At 43.3% G+C, this 22,800-nt stretch overlaps 1 protein-coding gene across 1 annotated transcript in view; it reads right to left on the reverse strand.

Annotated features, from left to right (window-relative positions):
- The window catches only part of LOC147706051 (uncharacterized), a 208,407-nt gene extending 186,467 nt beyond the window's left edge, over window positions 1-21,940 (reverse strand). The window contains exons 1-3 of the mRNA XM_086929020.1: window positions 21,263-21,940; window positions 4,049-4,231; window positions 3,258-3,495 (exon numbers count right to left, since the gene is read on the reverse strand). Of these exons, the coding sequence (XP_086785146.1) occupies window positions 3,258-3,495; window positions 4,049-4,231; window positions 21,263-21,940 (1,099 nt within the window). The remainder of the gene's footprint in view (window positions 1-3,257; window positions 3,496-4,048; window positions 4,232-21,262) is intronic.
- Between the last annotated feature and the right edge of the window lie 860 nt (window positions 21,941-22,800).

Consider the following 22,800-nt stretch of genomic DNA (forward strand, 5'->3'; position numbering starts at 1 on the left):
AGATTATTCTACATGAGAGCATGTAAAATGTAAGTGTAACTACAAAGGGTTATCATAAAAGAAGAGTAACAGAAGGGGCTGTCTGTATGTTTATCAATGGCAGTGCAGCTTACGCACCTCCGAGCAACTGGGCTGATTCTCTCACGGCCTCTGGATATCGGCAGTGGTCTAGAATGTTGTAACCAAGCTTGCATTGAGATCAGCATGAGTTACCACGGTAGAGTGCGAAGTCCCACTTTGTTGAGAAGCTGTCCATTCATACACTCTAGCCACTATAATGCACTATTCAATACATCCATGTGCACATTTCGATATCTGACATAAGGTCTTTCCAGTCATATGGAAGTTTGGAAGTTGCCAACCTCAAAACCACTTAGCAGGGAATAGCATAGGTCTCCGCCTCCAAGTTGCAATTGATTTGATTCCTGTGGTTTGTTTCTAGCAGATAAAGTGTCTTGGAATGATCAGTGGTGTGAGACACAATCTACTTTCTCTCCATTAACTAATCTACTTTTGTCCACATAAACACTGATATCAGTTTCTTATAGTCAGACATCTGCTGGGAGTTTATGAAGGGCAGTTCAGATCCTTCCACAGGACATACCTTAAGATGATCAGGAAACTATTTGAAATTTGTGATCATGAGTTAAGTGACTACGTTATGCTTCCCTTTTTAAGGCAGGATTATTGAAAGAAAGGCATGCAAAATATCCCGGGAACCCAGGAAAGGGAGGAAGGGAGAAATAAAGGAAAGGAAATTGTAAATGCATTTGTTGATCTATTGCTTAACCCGTTGACCACAGCGCCAAATCTGCCACGGTGGGGGTGAAATAATGAGTGGGTGTGGTTCAGACGTCCCCCGGCCGTCCTCCGCACACCGTGACGTTGGAGGGCCGGGGGACGTCCGACGCATCGAATGAGTTAAAATTAAATAAACATTACTTAAACAAATTAAGAATCACATTAAAATTAAAATTGAGATTAAATAATCTCCATGAGCAATGACATCAATATATGTGCTCCTCAGAAAATTTATTTATACATTTAGAAAATATTCTCTACATATACGTGCAAATTATTATGCTGGGATAAGTGCATTATAGAAATTTAACTTGCGATGGTATCATGTCAATTTATAGAGCATGATGTACAATAAATCAAAAACAACTGTACTTATTAGGCAAAGCATACATACTATTTGGCTACCCATGGACAAAGGGTTAATGACTTGAATGCGCTCCAATATAGTGCAACTGTAGTTGTGACTTAATGTAAAGGTGGAAACCAAGGGGCTTCCCGGGAGGCCCACAATAAATATGTAAAGGAGCCCCTTATCTCTACGTACAATTATTTAATTTGCTTCCTTATTACAGGCACATTCTGAACGAGTCTAAAATGAGAAAAAACTGCTGCTAGTCTACTGAAATGTATTATAACAAGGGAGCAGTGGTGTCACAATGGAGCCTACAGAAGACAGCATTAAGCTTCCCTATGGACGCTCAAGTACTGTGCAATAGCACATCTGTGCTGCTGATAGTATACAGACATCATTACACATCTGTGCAGCACATTTCCTATCAGACTCTGTGAAAAGTCATTAATTGCACATCTGTGCTGCTGGAAGTACACAGACATCATTACATATCTATGCTGCACCTTTCCTCTCAGACTCTGTGAAAAGTCATTACAGCAAACAAATGATGGACGGAATGCTGACAATGCAAACATTCTCCCCCAGTCAAAAGATCTGGGTTAAATCCATCGTTCTTTTGTCCACTACGCCACCCCAGTTTGGACCAAGCCATATGCAAATGAGTCTTGACCCTGTGCCTCATGGGAACAGTCCAGAACGAACTGCCAGGCCAGGTCCTCCCTTGACCGGAAAAAAGCATCCTGGGACTGGTTTCAGGGTATGCCACCCTTCTTCAGCCAGGGTAGTTTGAATCCAGTGGCACAGTGAGCAAGGGACCCATGTCTGGGCATACCCATCCCACTTAGGACGAAAAGTGTTACAGCAAACAAATGATGGACGGAATGCTGACAATGCAAAAATTCTTCCCAGTCAAAAGATCTGGGTTAAATCCATCGTTCTTTTGCCCACTACGTCACCCCAGTTTGGACCAAGCCATATGCAAATCAGCCTTGACCCTGTGCCCCATGGGAACAGTCCAGACTGAACTGCCAGGCCAGGTCTTCCCTGGACCGCAAACAAGCATCCTGGGACCGGTTTCAGGGTATGTCACCCTTCTGTCACCTGGCTTTGCAGTTCGGGCTGGACTGTTCTCATGCAAAAAAATTATGGATATAGGCCCAGATCACTGTACTGGGATGAATGTATGACATTGTTCTGCATTCTGTCCATCAACTGTTGTTTTTGCATTTGTCACCCCAAGTGGGACGGGTATGCCCAGACGTGGGTCCTGTGCTCTCCATGCCACTGGAATCAAGCTATCCTGGCTGAAGGGGGGTGAACCCCTGAAACCAGTCCTAGAATGCTTGTTTCCAGTCCAGGAAGGACCTGGCTTGGCAGTTCGGGCTGGACTGTTCCCATGAGGCACAGGGTCAAGACTGATTTGCATATGGCTGGGTTCAAACTGGAATGGCATGGTGAGCAAAATACGAAGGATTTAGGCCCAGATCTCTGTACTGGGGGTGAATGTATGACATTGTTCTGCATTCTGTCCTTCAACAGTTGTTTTTGCATCTGTGAAAAGTCAGACATGCACTACTGCAAATGCCTTTTCTACTGCTTGTCAGATGGGAATGCTTACAGCAATGGACATAAGAGTGAAGGACATATAGTACAAAGCAGGCCATGTACAGTGTAAGGTATTAATGTAGCTTTTTGCCTCTGTATGGTTATGGAACTCCTTTCTGACTTGCAATGTTTACATAATGTAAAGCTGGGGTAATTTAGTTCACAGATAACTAGAAAGGATGTACCAAGTAGATGGCTACCCCCAGAACATCCAATGACAGCGGGAACCTGTAGAAAAGGCTTGTGGTCTTTGCAGCTAGATAACAACACTGTGACTTGCTTTCGAAAAGGTACTAATAGTGCGCTGACTAAAACAGCCACTAGGGCATAGCAAATGTGGCATTTAAATGGTCAGTGTCACTGACTGATTGACAAGTAAGCATTTGGAAGAGACAGCAGACTGGTTAACTCGTAAGTGCTCAACAGAGGCCTACGCCATTTTCTCTAGCTGTCTGCATAAGATGTCTTGCAGGTTAATCAAACATAATGATCTTGTTACCTATTTCTGAACTTCCCTTCTTCACAAGAGCATTGGGATCCTCAGGTTTTTCAGCATTTTTTTCCGAGAACAATACATCTTCTTGTGTTTCTCTGGATGTAAAAACTGTCAGAGGCTTCTCTCTTTCTAATATGCTCATCCTTTTCGTGTTCGTAACTTGTGAAACATCTTTGATGTTCTTCTCCATCAAAACAAGACTCTGTTGATCCTTGTCATCACCAGCTACAGTTTGGCAAACCTAAGAGTTACAGAAAGTTAGTTATGAAAAACAAGGTCATCAACTTCCTCAAACTTAGTGATAAAACACTGCAACTGGTTTCCATGTTCTAAGCCTTGTCTCACACCATTCTGGAGTCAAGGAACAGAATGTCCTTTTGGTATTCTGTCTGGGTGAGTTATACCGGCTAGAAGGCTTGGCTGCTTAAATGGAACCCTGTGCATGAAATGCTCTTTTCAGACTTTGTTGACAAGGTTGCTAGTGACTATATATCTGGAAAATTTAATCTTCAATGGTTAAGCTATTTTTTTTGTTCAAGTGATCAAAGCGCGTAATGGGACTGGAAGGAATTTAAATTATTGGTATTAATATTAATATTATGATTATCATCAATATTAATAATAATTGGGAAATGCCTCAAAGGAACAAGACAGCAGATGATTTTTTCTCCTGTTTCATTCTCCAGAAATGACCGCATTACTAAAGACTCATAGCAATACTTTACGCTCATGGCATTAGCATAGAGCCATGAGTATTGCTCTGAAAAACCAAAGGGGAAGAATAATGTGGTTACCTGGGCCTTCCTTGGTGGTAGGTTCTCCATACTGGAGCTTGGTTGGCACGGCTGGTGACTGGTCATAGGATCACGTCTCTGGTGTACTGGACATGCAGCTGCATGATGTTCCAGGGTGGGGACAAGCACGTCTGACTTCCGGTCCACTTCACTTCTCGTCTCAAGTATGTGAGGTTCCATTGCCTGCAGGTACAAAGAAGAACACAGTTGATGTGGTACCCAAGGAGATCATCTGGTGCAAGGCCTGCCTCTGGGGTAGCCCTGCCTTTGGGGGTGCCCCATTAAGACACAAGTGGGAAGGGTCTGAGTGGCTGCTGGGACAGTAAATCAATCTAGATGGTGGGGGCTGGGAGAGATTGGACTTGCCCAATACTCGAAAGGCACGTTGAGCCATGTGGTTTGTGGATTGGGAACTTCCCCCCATTAGGGCGGTGATTGGTGCTCAACAGCCTTAGAGGCTGAAGATCAAGGCGATACCTGTAGTGAATGTGGCAAAATGTCCTAGTGTGCAGGGAACCGAACAGTCCCCTCCAACCCTAAATCCCAGGCATGGCGTGTTATGGGACACTGAGTTCCTATTTGACAGTGAGAGATATGCACAGCAGCACAACTGGAAGGCTGGTGCCCAGGCCTAGGCATGTGGTTGGACTGGTTTAAATTCTGGGCTGGGTCATTTTCTAGTTGCTATCAAGAAAGTAAGGCATTGAGAAAGAACTGGATGTACCCATGAACCAGGTTTTTCAACACTAAGGGGACTGGTCACCTGTGTCAAAGTTTTCTCTCCCCCGCGATTTACATGGCCCACATAAATAACCCACCAAGAGACTTCACACAACGACACAAAAGCACACACATAGGAAGGATTAGAACCATAACTAATCCTGCAAGCGATACCAACCCTGCTAGTGACCTGAAGATGGACTGCTTTAGTGAAACATGGGAAGCAAGTCAAAGCCATGAGTCAAAAGATAGAGTATGCAGTGTGATGGATGTGGATGAGCTTCCGTGTGATGGGAATTGTCAGGGAACTTAAAGGGAGCTGTTGGAGGCAAGTGGTCCAAGAGCTGAACACTGCTTCGGATCTCACTTATGCACCTGCGATAGGCCCTCTAACTAACATGAGGGTATTTGGTGATCAAAGGGGTGAGTAGTGGCTAAGCTGGAGACCTGTGGTTGTTCTGAAGTCCACACAAAGTGGACTGAAGCATGTTGGAAAGTGTATCGCAGGCCCAATTACTTTCTGTTCCATACTCCTGGTTTTGTGTGGGATGCCTATTACCCGGTGACGGAACAGAACTAGAACTTGGGTAGGTTATTCTGCTCGGCTGCATTCGCTCATAGTCATATGAATGAAAATACCATGACCCAGGGCAAAGTTGATCTCTTTCCCAGCCCATAGAAGATGGATAAGATGTCCCCTCTGTGTCAGCAACGGATTAGGTTGGATTGCTGACCTCCTCAATGAAGATAATGTTATTATCCGCGTATAGTACTCGATGTAAAGATTGAGTAGGTTAAGGTGTTTGAGCACTGCTGCACCAGGCTCTAATGAACACAGCTGCCAGACTGACTGACGCAGATAGTTGAGTATCTGATCCGGAGGCCAAAGTCAGAGAGCTCATGAAGATGCTTGTCTGCCTTCCTGGAACCTCTAAATCCCTTAAAGAGTGGGTTGTAGGTAGAGAGGTGGGATTAAATTGGAATGATCTAAGTATTGTAGTTGTTCCTGATGGTTAATAAGAGCTCAATTTATAAGATTTTTAGTAACGTGCCTACACATGTTGGCACTGCCCCGAAAAATCCTCTTCTTGATTTGTGGGGAAGCAGGTTCATCAATCACTAATACAGTGTCTTCTCCGGGTCCCTTTGAGACCTCTGACTGCAAGACTACTTAAAGACAGGCATATAGTGTTGAAGGTGGCCCAAATCCAGAAGCAAATCCTTTGTGAGTTATTTCACATCACTCTTCCTTGGTTACACAATGCTGACTCAGCAGCACAATTCTTCAAAAGTGTCATTTAACTAAATCCTCCAAGTTTCTGATCCAGGCCAAATGAAAACTCAACATCAAATCCATATTCAACAACCGCAATGCTCCAGAGACAGCATGGATGGATGGAACTGTCTTACCTGTCAACTTTGAAAAAGCATCCAAATCTGTTGGGTGAGATTACTTATTTGTCATATTAAGAAAGATGGGCTTTCTATCCCCATTTCTCAAATATGTCCAAATAATGTATCTATACCATGGCTAGGGATCATATGTGTGAAAGGTTTACTTTTGGACAATTTTCCAATTTGCACTGATAAAGAGCAGCTTACAAGTTGATTCTATGGTTTGAGGTTTTGACTGGGTTACTTGAGTGGAAGATCAAATGTCACTCTACGCATACAATCTCCTTCCCAGTATTTGTGATTCTATGTCAAGACCAGAGGAGAGGTTATGCTTTACCTTCTCCGCTTTATTAACAAGCATTTGCAATGCAATCGGTCTTGCCTTTGGGACCTTATATGTATTTAGCTATGCAGCACATTAGCCTGGGTGCTGAAACATCTACTGTTCTTTAACATGGAGGGAAAGTAAGCACCAAACAGTGTGACACGCCAGGTATGGGAACACATGGAGAGAAATATTGCATTTCATCTGTAAATGGTGTAGTCCAAAGCTCTGTTTTTAATATAAAATCAGGGCCGTCAGTGGTCACATCACTGAAAATACAAGATTTGAAAAAAATATTATTGTCTACAGGTGCCCATGGAAGACAATTTCTATGGACTAGAATCTAGAGAACTTAAAAGTGGCTCTGGTATTTTACTGACCTCTGCTTGTCATTTTCTATCAAGAAAGTTAAACAGAGGCAGTTGCCAGAAAAATTTACAAAAGAAAGTCCCTCAGCAGAAAGCAATTCTGGTATTTTACTGACACCTCTGCTGGTCGTTTTCTATCAAGACATTTAAATAGAGGCAGTTGAACAGAAAAACAAGTCCCTAGGCGGAAGCAGAGAAGTTCTAGGACTGATCTTCAGGGCCCACAAAGTACATATACATATAAGTAGATACTAAAGTATGTACAGGCGGTCTCGAACGATCGACCTAAAAAGCAGCCATATTAAACCATTTTAAAGAAACTTCAAACCCCATGAACACTTGGGAATAATGCAACAACAGTCCACCCGAGCAGCGTGTAGATGTCCCTTCCTAGTCCTTTACTGACTATCTTTCTTTGCTGCTGCAGCAGCTGGCAGTTAATTGCTGAAGCCTGTTGTTACATTCTGTATATACTTATGGTCATTATATGTTATGTCCCTTTAAATGCATTGCATCTTTCAGTGTTCTCACCACCATTCTTAGAACATGTACTGCTGCTAGGCACCAGGTCAGTTGCCACTGTTCCTGCCTGCCAGCCAGATGCTGAGTTGCTGTGCTGCATTACCAGTAATAAATACTTCAAGAAAATACCTGCTTTTGCCTGATTTCTAACAAAATTTGGCGACGAGGGTCAACAAGGAAACATATTCTACTCCATCAACTTAAGAAGCAGCACAGGTGTGGAGTAAAATCATTTTTGTACTTTCAAGCAACTTGGAACCCAGAAGAACTACTTTAGAAGACGTTTTCTTCTACTTCACTGAAAATCCGGTAATTCCTTTCTTTTGTATCCTGAAGAAATACATTTTCATATGTATTTGTACTTTTAAGACTTGTGTTTTCATTTGAAACGTCAGCATACTGAAGCACGAGCTTGTTTACCTGATCTCGGCGTGCCTTCCGCAGAGCGAGCCTCTCTGTCATCGTGGGACTCGAGGACAACTTAAAGCAAAACAAGACGCTCTCCTTCGCGTCATCTCCTCGACCCGCGTGAGTAATCATAACTGCTACAAGGCGCATGCGCGCATTCACGAGAGGAACACTGCTCTTTAAGACGTCGTGACGAAAGGAAAACGGAACGTCCTACGTCATTTCTGAAACAACGTGCCGCCATTTTGTACTTCCGTTACCACGGCAACGAGTTTCCGAGTCGATCAGTGCTAACTTTTGTTTTCTTTTCGACTCGATTTCCGCATTTTCGAGTCTTTTGCTTCACCGATGCATTCTTTGGATTGACTTCAAGTAAGTGGTGAAGTGGTGGCGTTTACGCTATTTTTAGGATTTACTTCGTGAATTTTTCTTTCTGGATGGATTCAAAGTAACTTGTGACGCTTACGATCCATGTTATTTTCAGCTTACATTTAACTGCAATACTAAATTCCTATGAGTCTGCATTTAATATTTTCTTTATTGTTTTGCTTATCTGTGCCATTCATTTATTCAACGCTGAACTTCTTTAGTATTAGTGGATTTCATATATATATTAAGCCACACATTCTATAAGTCATGGCCATGCAATTCGATCCACCGGACAAATTTTTACAAAATAAAGGGGATCCTCCTTTGCCTTGGACACGTTGGAAGGAGGAGTTCATTAATTATATGAAGGCAATCGACGGGGAACGCATGGGAGCTGAAAGGAAGAAGAGCATCCTATTACACTGTTTGGGATCAGAGGGACAAATGGTATTTAGGGCTCTCCCACAAATTCCACCTGCTGAAGGTGAGGGTGAAGGTACTAATGTGTACAAGGAAGCCTTATTGAGACTAGAGAAAAGGTTTAAACCTGTTACAAATATAGCCTTAAATAGATATAAGTTCTATACCAGAGCACAACATGATTCTGAATCGTTTGATGATTTTATTACTGCTCTCAGGTCTTTATCCATTCATTGCAATTTTGGCATGATCTGTGATGAGATGTTACGTGATCAAATTATCGTTCATGTCAAAAACAAGAAAACACAAGAAAGACTTTGGGAGTTAGGAGATCCTAAATTGTCCGAAGCCATTGCCATTGCTAAATCGTTAGAACAGTCTGAGAAGTGGATGAGTACAGTTAAAAAACATACTGAACATAAAACTGAGTGTGTAGATGAAGTTTGTGCACTCAAACGCACAGAGCCTCATTCAAGTGCAGGGTCTCATCCCAGTTCCAATTTTAATTCCAGCAGGACAAATTTTCATGGTACTGTAAGAAAGTTTGACAAAACATATGTATGCTTTAGATGTGGTAGTAAAACTCATCTAGCCTCATATGGTGGTTGCCCTGCTATTAACAGAGAATGTAGGAAATGTGGTAGGATGGGACATTTTTCCAACATGTGTAAGGACATAAAAAGATCAGTTCCGAACACACAGGTAAAGATGGCATCTGTGCTGGAAGAATCTTCAAAGGCATGTAAGTGTGAATGTGCGGGTTACCATTGTGATGATAATAAGGGTTTTGTGGTATTTTTGAAAGAGGCTATGTCGAATGTTAATGATCCTACTGACTCTTTTGGTATAAAAAAACCTTTATGTGAAGTTGAAGTGTTGAATATCAAACTGGACCTTATGGCTGATTCAGGTTCTCCATGGACAATTATCACCAAGGAATATTTTAATATCAAATTAAGGGGGTCATTATGATTGCGGATTTTCCGCATCCTCGGGGCCGGCGGAAGCCACCGCCGGCCCCGAGGATTCGGAAAATCCGCAGCGGACTGACCAAAGACCCACCGCCACATTAGGATGGCTGGTGGGTCCTGGTTTCCGTCCGCAGCTTTTCCGCCGCGGCTGGCTTACAACCGCGGCGGAAAAGCTCTAATATGGTGACGGTGTCTGGAAGACACCGTCCACCATATTAGGATGGCCAGTAAAGTATGCTTTTCCGCGGCGGGTTTTCCGCCGCGGAAAAGCATACGGAACTTCACTGCGGGGGCCCGTTGCGGGCCCCCTAGGTGAAGGGGGGGTGGGGGGTGCACATGGGGGGTACCTATGGTACCCCCCTGCATTTGCATGCAGAAAGCGGCAGGCACCGCGCGGTGCCTGCCTCTTTCTGCATGCAAATGCAATGCGTGCATTTTTCACATTGCCGCGGGTGCAGCTTGAAGCTGCACCCGCGGCAATGTTAAAAATAGAGGATGTGACCGCAACCCTTGCGGTCACATCCTAATTGCACAGGAGGGAACTCCGCATGCCATGCGGAGGTTCCCTCCTGCTCTGGGGTCGCGGACGGACGCAAGTCCGTCCGCGATCCTAATCGACCCCTAAGTACGGTTCTCTGTCTTGAGAACATTTTACCACCTGATATTTGTGCTTTAAGTTTCAATGAAAGCAAAATTGATATGTTAGGTTTTTTTGTTGTAGATCTCACGTTCAAAGGAAGATGTGTAAGTGTCAAGTTGTATATAGCTCTCAAAGGTATTAATGTACTGGGTTGGAGAGACCAATGGAAGTTTGGGATTACTCTCAATCCTCGTGCAGTGGATCCAGTGATGTTGGATGTGAATGCAGAAGTATGTAACATTGCTTTGGTTGAAAAGGACAAATTAACCAATTTAACTACGTTAATCAAAACAGAGTTTAAAGATGTGTTTTCAGATAAATTGGGCATGGTTAAAGATTATTCCCACAGAATCAAACTTAAACAGGATGTGATTCCTCTCAAACAAAAATTGAGAGGCGTTCCCATTAATGTTAGAGAGGAGCTGAAGAAAATGCTTAATGATTTAGTTGCAGAGAAAATTATTGAACCTATAGAGTCTGCAGAATGGGTTTCGCCCATCGTTTTAGTTAGGAAACCGGATAAAAGTCTGAGAATGTGTGTGGACCTTCGAGCTTTGAATGCTAATATTATAGTAGACTGTCATCCATTGCCCAATATAAATGAAGTGGTATCAATGCTAGAAGGGGCGAAAGTTTTCTCCACTTTGGATTTAAGATCAGCCTATCACCAGGTTCCATTAACTGATGACTCAAAATGTTTAACAGCATTTATTACTCCTCAAGGTTTATTCCAGTACACCAGAATGCCGTTCGGCTTAGCTTCGGCAGCTTCAGTATTTCAGAGGGTGATGTTTAATTTGTTCAGAGATTTTGATAACTTTGTAAAGTGTTTTCAGGACGACATTTTAATTTTTTCAACCACACATGATGAGCATTTACAACATCTACGTAGTGTGTGTCGGAAGTTGGAGGAGAATGGTCTTACATTAAAGGCTAGCAAGTGTAAAATGTTCCAACATTCTGTGGAATATCTGGGACATACATTATCCGGGGATGGGGTAGTTCCGAAAAAATCGAATGTTGATGGTATTACTAATGCACCTCCTCCTGAGAATAAGGAACAATTACTTTCATTTGCAGGAATGTGCGAGTATTACAGCAAATTTGTATATAACTTTGCATCTAAGATGGAACCTCTAAGACGACTTCTCAGAAATAATGCTGTTTTTGCTTGGGGACAAGAACAACAAACAGCTTTTGAGCTTATCAAGTCTGACATCTTACAAGCCCCTACTCTTAGACCTTTTTGTATAAACAAAATGTGCATAATCACTGTGGATGCCAGTATGTATGGGTTAGGAGCTGTGTTATCTCAAATTGCTGGGAAGGAGGAGTGGAATGTTTGCTTTGCTTCACGTACACTCAATGAAACGGAACGGCGTTATGCTGTAATTGAAAAAGAGTTGTTGGCTTGTGTTTGGGCCATAGAACATTTTCGCAATTATATTTGGGGCAGTAAGTTCCTGTTGAGGACTGACCATAAGCCGCTTGTTAATATTCTGTCCACCGGGGGTGGATGGAGTTCTACTGCTCGCATAGCCAGACTGACTTCAAGATTGCAGGAATACTGTTTTACTCCAGAGTTCGTTCCTGGTAAGAAGAATGTCATTGCGGACTTTATGTCTCGCATGCCTTGCAAGAGTAGCTGTGTAGGGAAAGTTGAGGATGCTGATATTGTCATGGTTTTGGAAGATGTTTTGTCAGGTTCTTTCAATGACATTTCTGAACAGTCTTGGAAACTTGCTTATGAACAGGATGCTACCTTACAGAGTATAAAGAAGTTTATTTTGGAAGGTTGGCCTGACAGAAGGAATTTGTTAGATAGTGTTTTACCTATGTTTTCTGTCATGGATGAGCTTGAATTGGAAAATGATTTGATCTTCAAGTCTGGCAAATGTGTTCCTCCTGTGGGTTTACAGAAGGTAATTTTGGATGTGGCACATAATATGCATCCAGGAATGTCGGCTATGAAGCGTCTCATAAGGAATTACTTTTGGTGGCCTGGTATCGATAGAATGGCAGATCGTAGGGTAAGAGAATGTGAGGTTTGCATGGGAAGTGAAAAAATGTTAAAAGTTAATGTTCCTCCCTTGAAGTGTTCCACCTGGCCAAGTGAACCTTGGAAGAAAATTTCTTTCGATATTTCTGGTCCATTTATGTGTCTTCCAGTTGATTCCCGTTATGCTTTAGTTCTGGTGGACTACCACTCTAAATGGCCTGAGGTCAGGTTTGTGTCTTCTGTCTCCACCAATGTTGTGATAGATTTCTTCAAGGAGATATTTTCCAGGGAAGGCACTCCGTCAGTGCTTGTTACTGATAACGGTGTGCAACTTACTTCTGTAGAGATGGAAAATTTTCTTAAACAACTCAACATTAAACATTCTTTGGTTTCTGTTTATGAACCACATGAAAATGGTTTGGTTGAACGTTTTAACAGAGTGTTGAAAGGTTTTGTATCTGATGTCATTAAAGTTGGGTCCAGTTGGAAGAATTTGCTAAGAGAAAAATTATGGTTATATAGAATAACTCCCCATTCTACAACTGAAGTCAGTCCTTTCCGTTTGTTAAAAGGGCGAGACCCAGCTTCCTCAATTTGTCCATGGTGGTTAAAAGACAAATGTTCAAATGTTTCTTTTTCAGATAATTTGTTAAAAGATGTTGCACAAAAAGTTGAATGTAAACAGCGTAAGGTTAAAGAATGGTATGACAACAGATGGAAGACCAAAGAACCCAATTTTGCCATTGGTGATTGGGTCAGGATTAAAAAACCTGGTTTCATCACAAAGTGTTCAAACAAGTTTGGTAAGCCTATGAAGATTGTCAAGGTCTTTACCAACAGTGTTATCACTCAGGATGGTAAATTGTGGAACATAAAACGTGTTGCCAAATGTCCCTCATACACAAATAATTCTGAGCCTTCTGTACAATTGCATCCCAATGATGACATCTCTTCAAGAGTTAAAATTTCATCTCGCTCTAGATGTCCTCCTTCTAGATTTGCTGATTATGTTACTTAGGTTTTTATCTTATTGTATCTTCATCTTATGGAAGGGAGATGTGTTACATTCTGTATATACTTATGGTCATTATATGTTATGTCCCTTTAAATGCATTGCATCTTTCAGTGTTCTCACCACCATTCTTAGAACATGTACTGCTGCTAGGCACCAGGTCAGTTGCCACTGTTCCTGCCTGCCAGCCAGATGCTGAGTTGCTGTGCTGCATTACCAGTAATAAATACTTCAAGAAAATACCTGCTTTTGCCTGATTTCTAACACCTGTGGGCCTCGTTTATCTCTTTTATAATCTTTACACATTTTACTAACCATTAACCTTTCATTTGCAACACAACAGTGGGAATGCATTGCAGCTCCTATGCAGTTGCTGAGCCTCTTTGGGGGCTGGTGCCTCGTTCGAGGCGTGTCAGGGCTCTGTGGTGCAGTCTTCCAACCGCTAGAGGGCAACAGCATGCCTCTTCTGTGAGGCACATCTCATTTGCGAGTGCTACAAAGCAAGTGCTCGAATCGGCTTTTTTGATCTAGAGCAACGCGACTGGCTGCGCCCATTTTCCTTGCCCTTCATTGTCTCGAGTCAGACGCCCCTCTGGGGTTGCATTTAAGACTGCGAGACTCCGCACAGCTGACCTAAAAATGCCCCAGTCAGAGGTTTGTACTGGAGGCGCTCTTGTTTCTTGAAAAATATTTAGCACTCTAACGCCTCTGGCGGAGAACTGTTAACCCGTTGCATGCTTGTGACGGAACCGCTCCGTCACAAGCCACGGGTGAGCTGTGCATGTGATGGAACGGTTCCGTCACGGCCCGCTCGCCGCGCCTGCGCGGCGCGAATTTCGCGCCTGCGCTGACTGATTAATGGGCGGGCGGGTTCGTGACGGAACCGTCCCGTCACAAGCACAGCTCGCCCGCGAGCCGTGACGGAGCGGTTCCGTCAGAAGCATGGGACCGCCGCGCGACCCCCCCCCCCTTAGCGCTGCGGCAGAATAGCCACCGCAGCGAAGGGGTTAAATGATTCAGCAGGGACACAGACTTCTCATCTGTCCAGCGGAACTGTGGTATTGTGCGGTGTCCGTAGAACCTACTTAAAATGGCCACTCAGGCTCATTATAAATAATCCTTGGGAACCCCTCGGCCCAATCGCCCCTGATATATGAGTCTCATGATTCCTACATGGAGGAGGAGTCTCTTACCTACCTCCCAATAGATGACAACTTCTGCGAGGTAACGGATGCCTCTATACAAAGGTGGCTCTCTGAGGCTATGACACCCTGGAGCAGAAGCTCCTTAATATGGCTGCAAGGTGGCACCAACCGCTTAACCCGTGGGAAGAACCCCAAGTGTCATCCACCCTTTTACTCCTAGGACAGCCAGAGGTGCACCAGAAGTGAAAGAAAAAGAGCGACCACGACCCGGGTGTCATTTCGATGACTTTGACAGGCTGAAGGGTGCCTTTATGGGTCAAACTTTTGCTCCAGTCCCTGAGGGGCTTTTCTCCCAGACAAGAGTCTTTCGAATCCAGCAGCATCGCCTGCCTCCCTGCGCTGCTCGACAGCGATGACTCCCCCACCAGGTCAGATGGAGATGTTGAGCCAAACAGACCCTGGCGACCCTCTTCCGACTTCAAGTCCGCCAACGACGAAAAGAACACGCTTGAGCAAGACTCCAATATGTTAAACCCAGAGGACCTGCTGCACCCATGGTCGTCAGACTGGCCGCCAGCAAGCAAGGTGGCCACTTACGTGGCAGGGAGAATCAGCAAATCACTCAACAAAGCAGCCCACAACAGTCTTAGGGCGGAATGCCCTTACCCATCATTGGAAGGCAAATGGGCCATCACTGCAAAATAAGACCCCCGGATGGCCACCTTCCTCACAATTACATACAGGACCCCAAGAAAGGCATCAACCACTCTTGGTGGTCTTGCCAAGACAAACTTCTGGACATCACTGGTCCTCTTACAAAAAAATTTGATATGGCCGAGGAATCCCTAATTTCCCCGGACATCCTTTCAGGCCTGGCATAACGGACTGTCATGTTCTTGGGGAATGCCAACTGCGTCCTCTCTATAGAGCGGCTGCAATTCCTGCCCTACAAAACCTGAGAATCTCTCATCTCTGGAAGGGCCTCACATACTCTCATAAAGTACGTCTGTCAGACGACGCTGGTGGCTTGCCCACATGGAGTTTCCATCCCCTGGTGGCAGGCCCACATGGAGTCTCCGAATGGCCGTGCCATCTTTGGAACCCAACCAGACTTGATGATAAAATCCGATGCCAGTGGCATAGGTTGGGGGGGGGCACAATGTGGGGAATTCTCCACAGGAGCAAAACGGTGCGATCAGGAATGCGATCTTCATATCAACTGCCTAGAGCTGCTGGCTGGTTCCTTTGCAGTGAAATGCTGGACCAAGGAAAGGGTTTAATGTGTCGTCCTCTGCAAGATGGACAATGTGGCGGCAGTCTGATACAGCACCCATCCAGATGGAACATGGTGCAAACCCTGCTCGGATTTTGCCCAGAGCTGCTGGGAATACTGCCTCGGGAATTAAATCTCTGTCACTGTGGAGCACCTACTGGGATCGGCCAATCAGGTAGCAGACTGGCAGTCGAGCTTGTCGTAAATGGACCATCCTGTGTTCCAGGCGCTAGCGTCCAGGTAGGCCCGTTCTCATGGATCTGTTTGCCTCCAGGTTGGATCACCAATTGGACAGATACTTCAGCTAGAGGCCAGACCCCAATGCCACATTGACAGATGTCTTCCAACAAGACTGGGAAATGGAGATGGGCTATGCCTTTCCTCTGATTCCTATGATAATGTGACTCTCAGGCCAGATCAGGAGACAACTGGCAGATGCAGCGGTAAAAGACCCCTCTTAAAGATCTCAAGTCTGGTATCCAGTTCTGATGGAACTTTTTTGGGATTTTCCAATCCATCTACCCCTATTTTCGACTCTCCTCAAAAATCCCTCAGGGAATACTCACCATCTGGTTCTAGAGGGTTAGCTGTGGCATATGGCAAATGAGGATTACCAGGGACAATGGAAACTCCCAGGGCTTTTGAACCAGGCTGAAGACTTACTCTTGAAGGCATGGGCAGACAGTACAGTCAAACTGTACAGATCTGCCTGGACCAGATGGGTGGGTTGGGATCATCAGAGAAACCTGGATCCCTTGGGGTCAAGAATTGTCTATATCTTGAATTTCCTAGCTTCACTTGCTTCCAAGGGTATGGCTTACTGGTCAGTGACTATCTCCCGTTCATCACTGCAACTGAACATGTCCTGATTGAAGGCCACTCTGTGGGCGCACACCTGTTGGTTAGGACACCACTGTGGGGCATCAGATTATCGCTACCCGAGATACTTGGTTTTATGGGACGTCAATTCGGTGCTCAATTTGTTTCTCTCATGTCCCCAAAACAAATATCGGTCTCGAAAGGAGCTGTCTGCCAAACTGGTGTCTCTGTTATGTTTGATCTCTTGTAGACAGGAATCAGAGTTCAGTCCCTGGGCATCACTGGGAGGGTGTTTACCCTGGATGGGGTTACCTTCCACATTTCCAGGAGAACAAAGACCAACTCTCAGATTGTCTCATACCCAGTCTTTGTGGATTCTTCTAAACAATGTGTGATGCATTGTGCCAAAGCTTATGAGGCTATGACAGAGCGCCTTTGTCCTCCAGGTGAACGACAAACCCTCCATGACCTCAGAAGACCCCACAAACGTGTTTCTTTTCCCACCATTGGCAGATGGGGTACGTTGAGTCATGCAAGAAGCTGGTATTGTCACAAAGATGTTTGGTGCGTATTCTACCGGAGGAGCAATGGCTTCTAAAGCATTTTCCCTTGGGCCACGCTTAGAGGACATTATGAATGAAGCAGACTGGTCCTTGGACTCGATGTTCAAGCGATTCTATTTCAAACCACTTCCCAGCATGGCAGCTTTGGTGGTAAATAAGTGTTGAACTGGCATAATACTCATCTCCCGTACTGACATAGAATGTAAATTTTCGTAGCTTTCGTAACACAAAGTTTCAATTCTATTAAGGACACCGAGGTGAGGATTATCCCTTCCGGGGTCTAGGATTGATGGATCCCCCAATATAACCAACAATACTCAGAGACATATGTAGATAGATGAGTTCAGAGCAAGTAATCTGTCTTTACCAAAAGTTCTGGAATGTATTCACAGTTTCACTAGGTGAAGAATAAATCAATGTTTATTGCTGTCTTGATGGATATTATGCATCCCTTAACATTAGGGATCTTGACTCAATGCTCTCTATTATATAACAAGAGCCAACTCGAGGAAACAGGATTAGGTTGAAAGAATTTGGCATAATGTTGCATGAAGAAAGAGAAAGAAAGAGAGTCCACGGAGGACTGTGAAGAGACAGCTACACACTGATTGGATGGACGGTTGTTGCATCATTCTGAAGTGCTCAAGGGGATCTGAAGTTTCTTTAAAATGGTTTAATATGGCTCCTGTTTAATAAAGTGGAGAAAGTAAAGCATAATCCTCACTGTGCCCTTAATAGAATTGAAATCTTCGTGTACAAAAGCTAAAACATTTTACATTCATAGACCTAAGTCCTCGAACAATGTTCATTCTTAAAACATTGGGACAGTATTTAATGCAGTGCTCCAACTAGTCCAAATTTAGTATTTTTTTATTTCAATGCGAGAGAAGGTTAAGGAGGTGGACTGTAGATTGCAACTATGGGATTCAGATACCTCGAGTTGTTTACAACCATGACAGACACACACTACTGGCAAGGTAATTAAGCCCCTGTTGAAAAGGAGATATGAAAAAGAGAGGATTAAAAAAATTGGGAGTGGTAAATAATAAGAAAAACAACAATAAACGCTGACGGAGAAATCAGCTGGTGAAGGGACATCACAATGAACCCAATGAAGGATCACAACATAATCATGTAATTTAAATAGTGTTACATTCAGAAGCAATCCAATTTAGCAATTTCACTGCGTAAAAAAGAGCAACAAAACAATGAACTACATATCCCAGAATTCAAAAGAATGGGATACTTCAGAGATATGAAAGACCAGCTGGTATGTTACATAAGATAAAGTGACTTAAATATCATTGTGCTCCCCTAAATGACACCAGAAGCACCTCAATGTTAGGATTTCATTGCACTAAATCAAGCACTATGAACTACATATCCCAGAATCTACTGGAAATTACAGGAAAGTTGAAGCTCCGGAAAGTGCCCTTTCAACAACCTACTAGAGGGTGATGCTGATTATATTCTAACACCATAAAACAATATCCTAGGGTTGAAAAACACAACGGGGATGGGATAAGAGAGTGAAATTGACCTCTCAATAAACTACTGAAGGGAATTTTAGGCTTAAAGATTCTCGCAAAAGTGTTGGCACTGTATTACACGTAATTATTCTCAGCACTTGATGTGCCCCGCCATACACAATTTTCTCATCAATAACTTCACTGAAAATGTTGCAGTGATATTATCAATGTCATTGAAGATGTCATGAGTGTTGTAATATGTGGGGTAACTAGCAGTGCCTGGCGAAGGCGTGAGTTATAGTTACTTGAGATAACTATAACTGCTGAATTTCTATTGTTTTGTGTGAGTAAAATCTGAACCTAATTAAAACGTTCCTGTAACCTTTGGTTCTTTCAGTGAATTTCTGAGGTTTTTTAATTTTTATACTCCTGTAACCTTTGTTTTTACATTGAATTTTTAGTTTTTTAATACTGTTTCCTAACTATAACTTCCCTGAAACCTGGGTGTCTGAGTATGTGTGTGGGTGTGAAGGTGGGTGTGTGAGTGTGTGGTGGGTGTGTGAGTGCATGTGTTACTGGCTGTGTGGGTATTGGAGTGGCTATGTGAGAAGGTGTGTGAGTGGTTGTGCAGGTGAATGAGTGTTTTTATGAGTCTGTGAGTGGGTGTGTGAGTTACTGCATGGGTGTGTGACTGGTGTGGTGGATGAGTGTGAATGGATGTGTGGGTCTGTGAGGCGCTGTGTGAGTGGTTCTGTGGGTCTGTGAGTGGGTGTGCGAGTGGCTGTATGGGTGTGTGAGTGGTTGTATGGGTGTGTGAGTGGTTGTGTGGGTGTGTAAGGGGTTGTCTGAGTGCTGTGTGGATTTGTGAGTGGGTGTGTGAGTTTTTTTGTTGGTCGGTTTGTAGGTGTGTGAGAAGGTATATGCATATGTGTGTAGGTCCATGAGTGGGTGTATGTGCTTTTTTAATTGGGGTCTGGATCAGCAGGTCCACCCGAATCCGTGAGGATCCGGGTGGATTCGCTGATCCTAAAGCGCTGTAAAAATAAATTTGGGACAATTTCATGCCCATGAAGGGTCCTTCACAGATCCCTCCATCAGTCCCCTGCGGTCACAGTACCGCTACCTTGACCCCTTCAATCACTTTTAAGTTGTATTTCCCACGCTGGGAATCGAGACCCGGCCGCAACTTTCCTCTCAAGTTGTGGCCAGCCAATCACGACACTGCTGTTGGAACGTGGAACCGCAAATCCTGTGGTGGATCCGCATCTCTATATAAACATAAATTCTTTTACTTTAATACCTCCAAATCTACTCAACAGATGTACACCAAATCACAAAAAGCAATCTTTCGCGACCAGGATCTAGGTTGCTGCCAAATGTGGTGTAATTCTGATCAGCGGTTCGGCCTATAGTTGTGTCATAAATCCCTATGGGAAATTGTATGTGGGAAACGTGTTTTGCCCTCCTTCCCGTTTCGAGTCTCCCGCTTGACGGATCATCCCAAAACTTTACAGACTGCAGCTGAAGTGACCGGCAAACTGATGTAGAAAAATTCATGAAGATTCGTCAAGCAGCACCAAAGTGATCAGCAAATTCAAAATGCTTTTCTTTTAGATTGTAGGTCCTAACTATAACTACCTAATGGAGACCACCAGCAGGTATACCATATATATTACCTACCTATATATAGAGATCTATATATACAATACATATGTATGCTTATGTGTGTAATATATATGAAATATATATGTATGTGTGTGCATGTGTTGGAGGAAATCCGATTGTAGGAAAACAGATCATTTTGTAGTAGGTGAGGAGTGCTACAGTAGTAGTCCTTCATGCACTCTCAAATGCAGTTTGCTCACAGGCTACTAAATTGCCAGTGCAGCAAAATCTTAAAGGTTTATATGCTAACAAACTTTCTATGTTAACCTTAGGCTTAGTCTTATCCCAAAGGGATATAGCCCAGAATTAGCATAGTGCAAATAAATAACTGAATCGGGGAACAAATAGGTGCAGAATTATAGGAGAACCTATATACACTACTTGTGGTTGTGCATTAAAATATTAGAACATCTTGGGTCCAGGGCTTGCACCTTTTGCTGTTATGGATAAGAGCTAGCAATTCACCTTAGTATACTTTTGTCAGAGTGTAAGTTGTTTATATGTGATGATCTGGGGATATGATCTAGATGTCATACTGCAGGTCTACCCAAGCTAACCTGTATCTTTTGATCACTAGGGATGTTTCCTTGTACGATCTGCCAATTTTCATGACATACGTTGAAATGCCAATAAAGGGTTATGTGCCTTTGGCTTTCTCGCAGACCACTGAAGAGCATCTTTCCTTTAATGGCTTCTCGTATTCTATTTGGAGGTGTTAACGTTTTTACTCCAAAACACAGTCTTTGGCAGGGTTTAGGGAGCTAAATTAGGAAATATCACATTATTGTTTTTAATTTATTTTCAAGCATGACAATGCAATTTTGTGTAAATAGTGCTGGGTTTATAATTGGGCCTGGTTCCTTGTTTCTTACACAATAGAAGCATTTAAGGTTTGGGCGATATGCTCTCTTGAGTCTGAATCTGGCATTTGACTTCCTACCTACCTTTAGGCAAACATGTAGGAATTTGATAGTCTATCATGATGCCTTACAGCAGTCGAAGAGATTAATATCTGAGTAACAGTTTTACAATAAAGAGATTATTATCAGAGTAACAGTTTTACAATATAGTGCACAGAAGGAGCTGCAAAGCAGTATGCTATCACAACATAAAATTAATTGGTTTAATCACCTCAACAAGTTCCAAGCCTTCACCCGAAGGGAGGGTACCATTGGTATTGGCACCACTGTGTGTCTCAATCTTGTCTGGCGGACCATGAAGTTGCACCACCTCCACTGACACATCATGCAACTCAAAGATTTCAGTCCCAATCGCATGGTTCTCCTCCACCTGAGAGCCACTGACAGCAGGCAGATGCAGCTGAAGGTCACCTCCTTTGCATGGCTGACGCACTGCATGGAACTCCAGATCCCCATCAAATGGAATGTTCAGCTCTCGCATGTTGGTCTGTTTGGGAAAAGGGTGACAGATCAGCCCCAGTGGTTGCCAGTCCATCCCGCTTGCAGGCAAGCTTACGCCGGTGCCTGGTTGCAATGTGAATTGACCCATGTTGAGATGGTCCTCCTCTGACACCAATTTAACTAACTGAAGAGTAATAATTTGATTATCACCATTGGTTGAGTCAGTCACTGGGTCTTTATAGGGCTCTTTACTCTTAAGGTCTGAAGTGATAAGTGATGTGCTAACATCACAGGGATGAATCTCTTTCATCCCCTCTTTTCTACAAACACCTTGGTTCTTGCTTATCCTGGATAGTCTGTCTGCTTCGCCGCCTGAGGTCTTTCCAACAAAGGCATTTGCTTGTTTAATCTTTGTAAATTGCTCTGGATCTTTGTGGGTGCAGTTCATAGTATTAGCCTGTTTTGGGGAGATAACACACTGATGGTTAGAATGACACATGTTACAACTTAAGCATAACATATATGTAAGTTTTTCTTTTCATATTTACTGCTTTAAACATTATATTGATGATATTAATAATACATTTGCTCATCTGTACCATTTTGCAAAAGCTCTACAATGATACTGCGTACAAAATAAAATGTAACACTCATCTACGCCTCTGATGAGAACCTGCCTGCACCACACTTACCTTTCTTCCATTAAACATTTTGTTCGAATGCTCCACCTATTTAAATAAACAGTTTTGGATTAGGGCACTACTGGCAGTGGATTCGGCTCTTTTCCAATCCAGTTCTGCTCAGAATCTTTATCCACTTCTTCTTTCAGAGACAAGATACTTTTTTTCTTATCTACTTTCCTTCCTACCGCCCCATAAAAGAATCAATTCAAGGTCATGTTTTCTATAGGGTTGTGGAAAGTTTCCTAGGAATCTCTGCAGAGGTCCACGAAAATCTTTCCATTTTTGTTTACTTCGCGTGAACATGCCTTTTCAAACCATTTATGTTGCATATCCGTATGTAACACCTAACAGCATGTTTTTTTTTTCTTTCTTTTTTTTTTTTTTGTCCTCATAACCACCATATAGACAAAGTACCAAAAGGAGTTAACAGAGAGCAGCTGTCTCAGTTTATCTGAAAAACTGGAAGGGACACGAGTCTTGTGGGGGCCATCTATCCCTCAGCTGTCAACTGTATTCCAGGAAGGCACAGAGTCCATGATTTACCAATCTGCGGCAAACCTTGGGGTAGTTTAGCAGCCAAGTGGGGCTGGGTATGAACCGGATAACGGCTGTTCCACAGGTACAA

This window comes from Lissotriton vulgaris, chromosome 7 (genome assembly GCF_964263255.1).
Source record: "Lissotriton vulgaris chromosome 7, aLisVul1.2, whole genome shotgun sequence".
NCBI lineage: Eukaryota > Metazoa > Chordata > Amphibia > Caudata > Salamandridae > Lissotriton > Lissotriton vulgaris.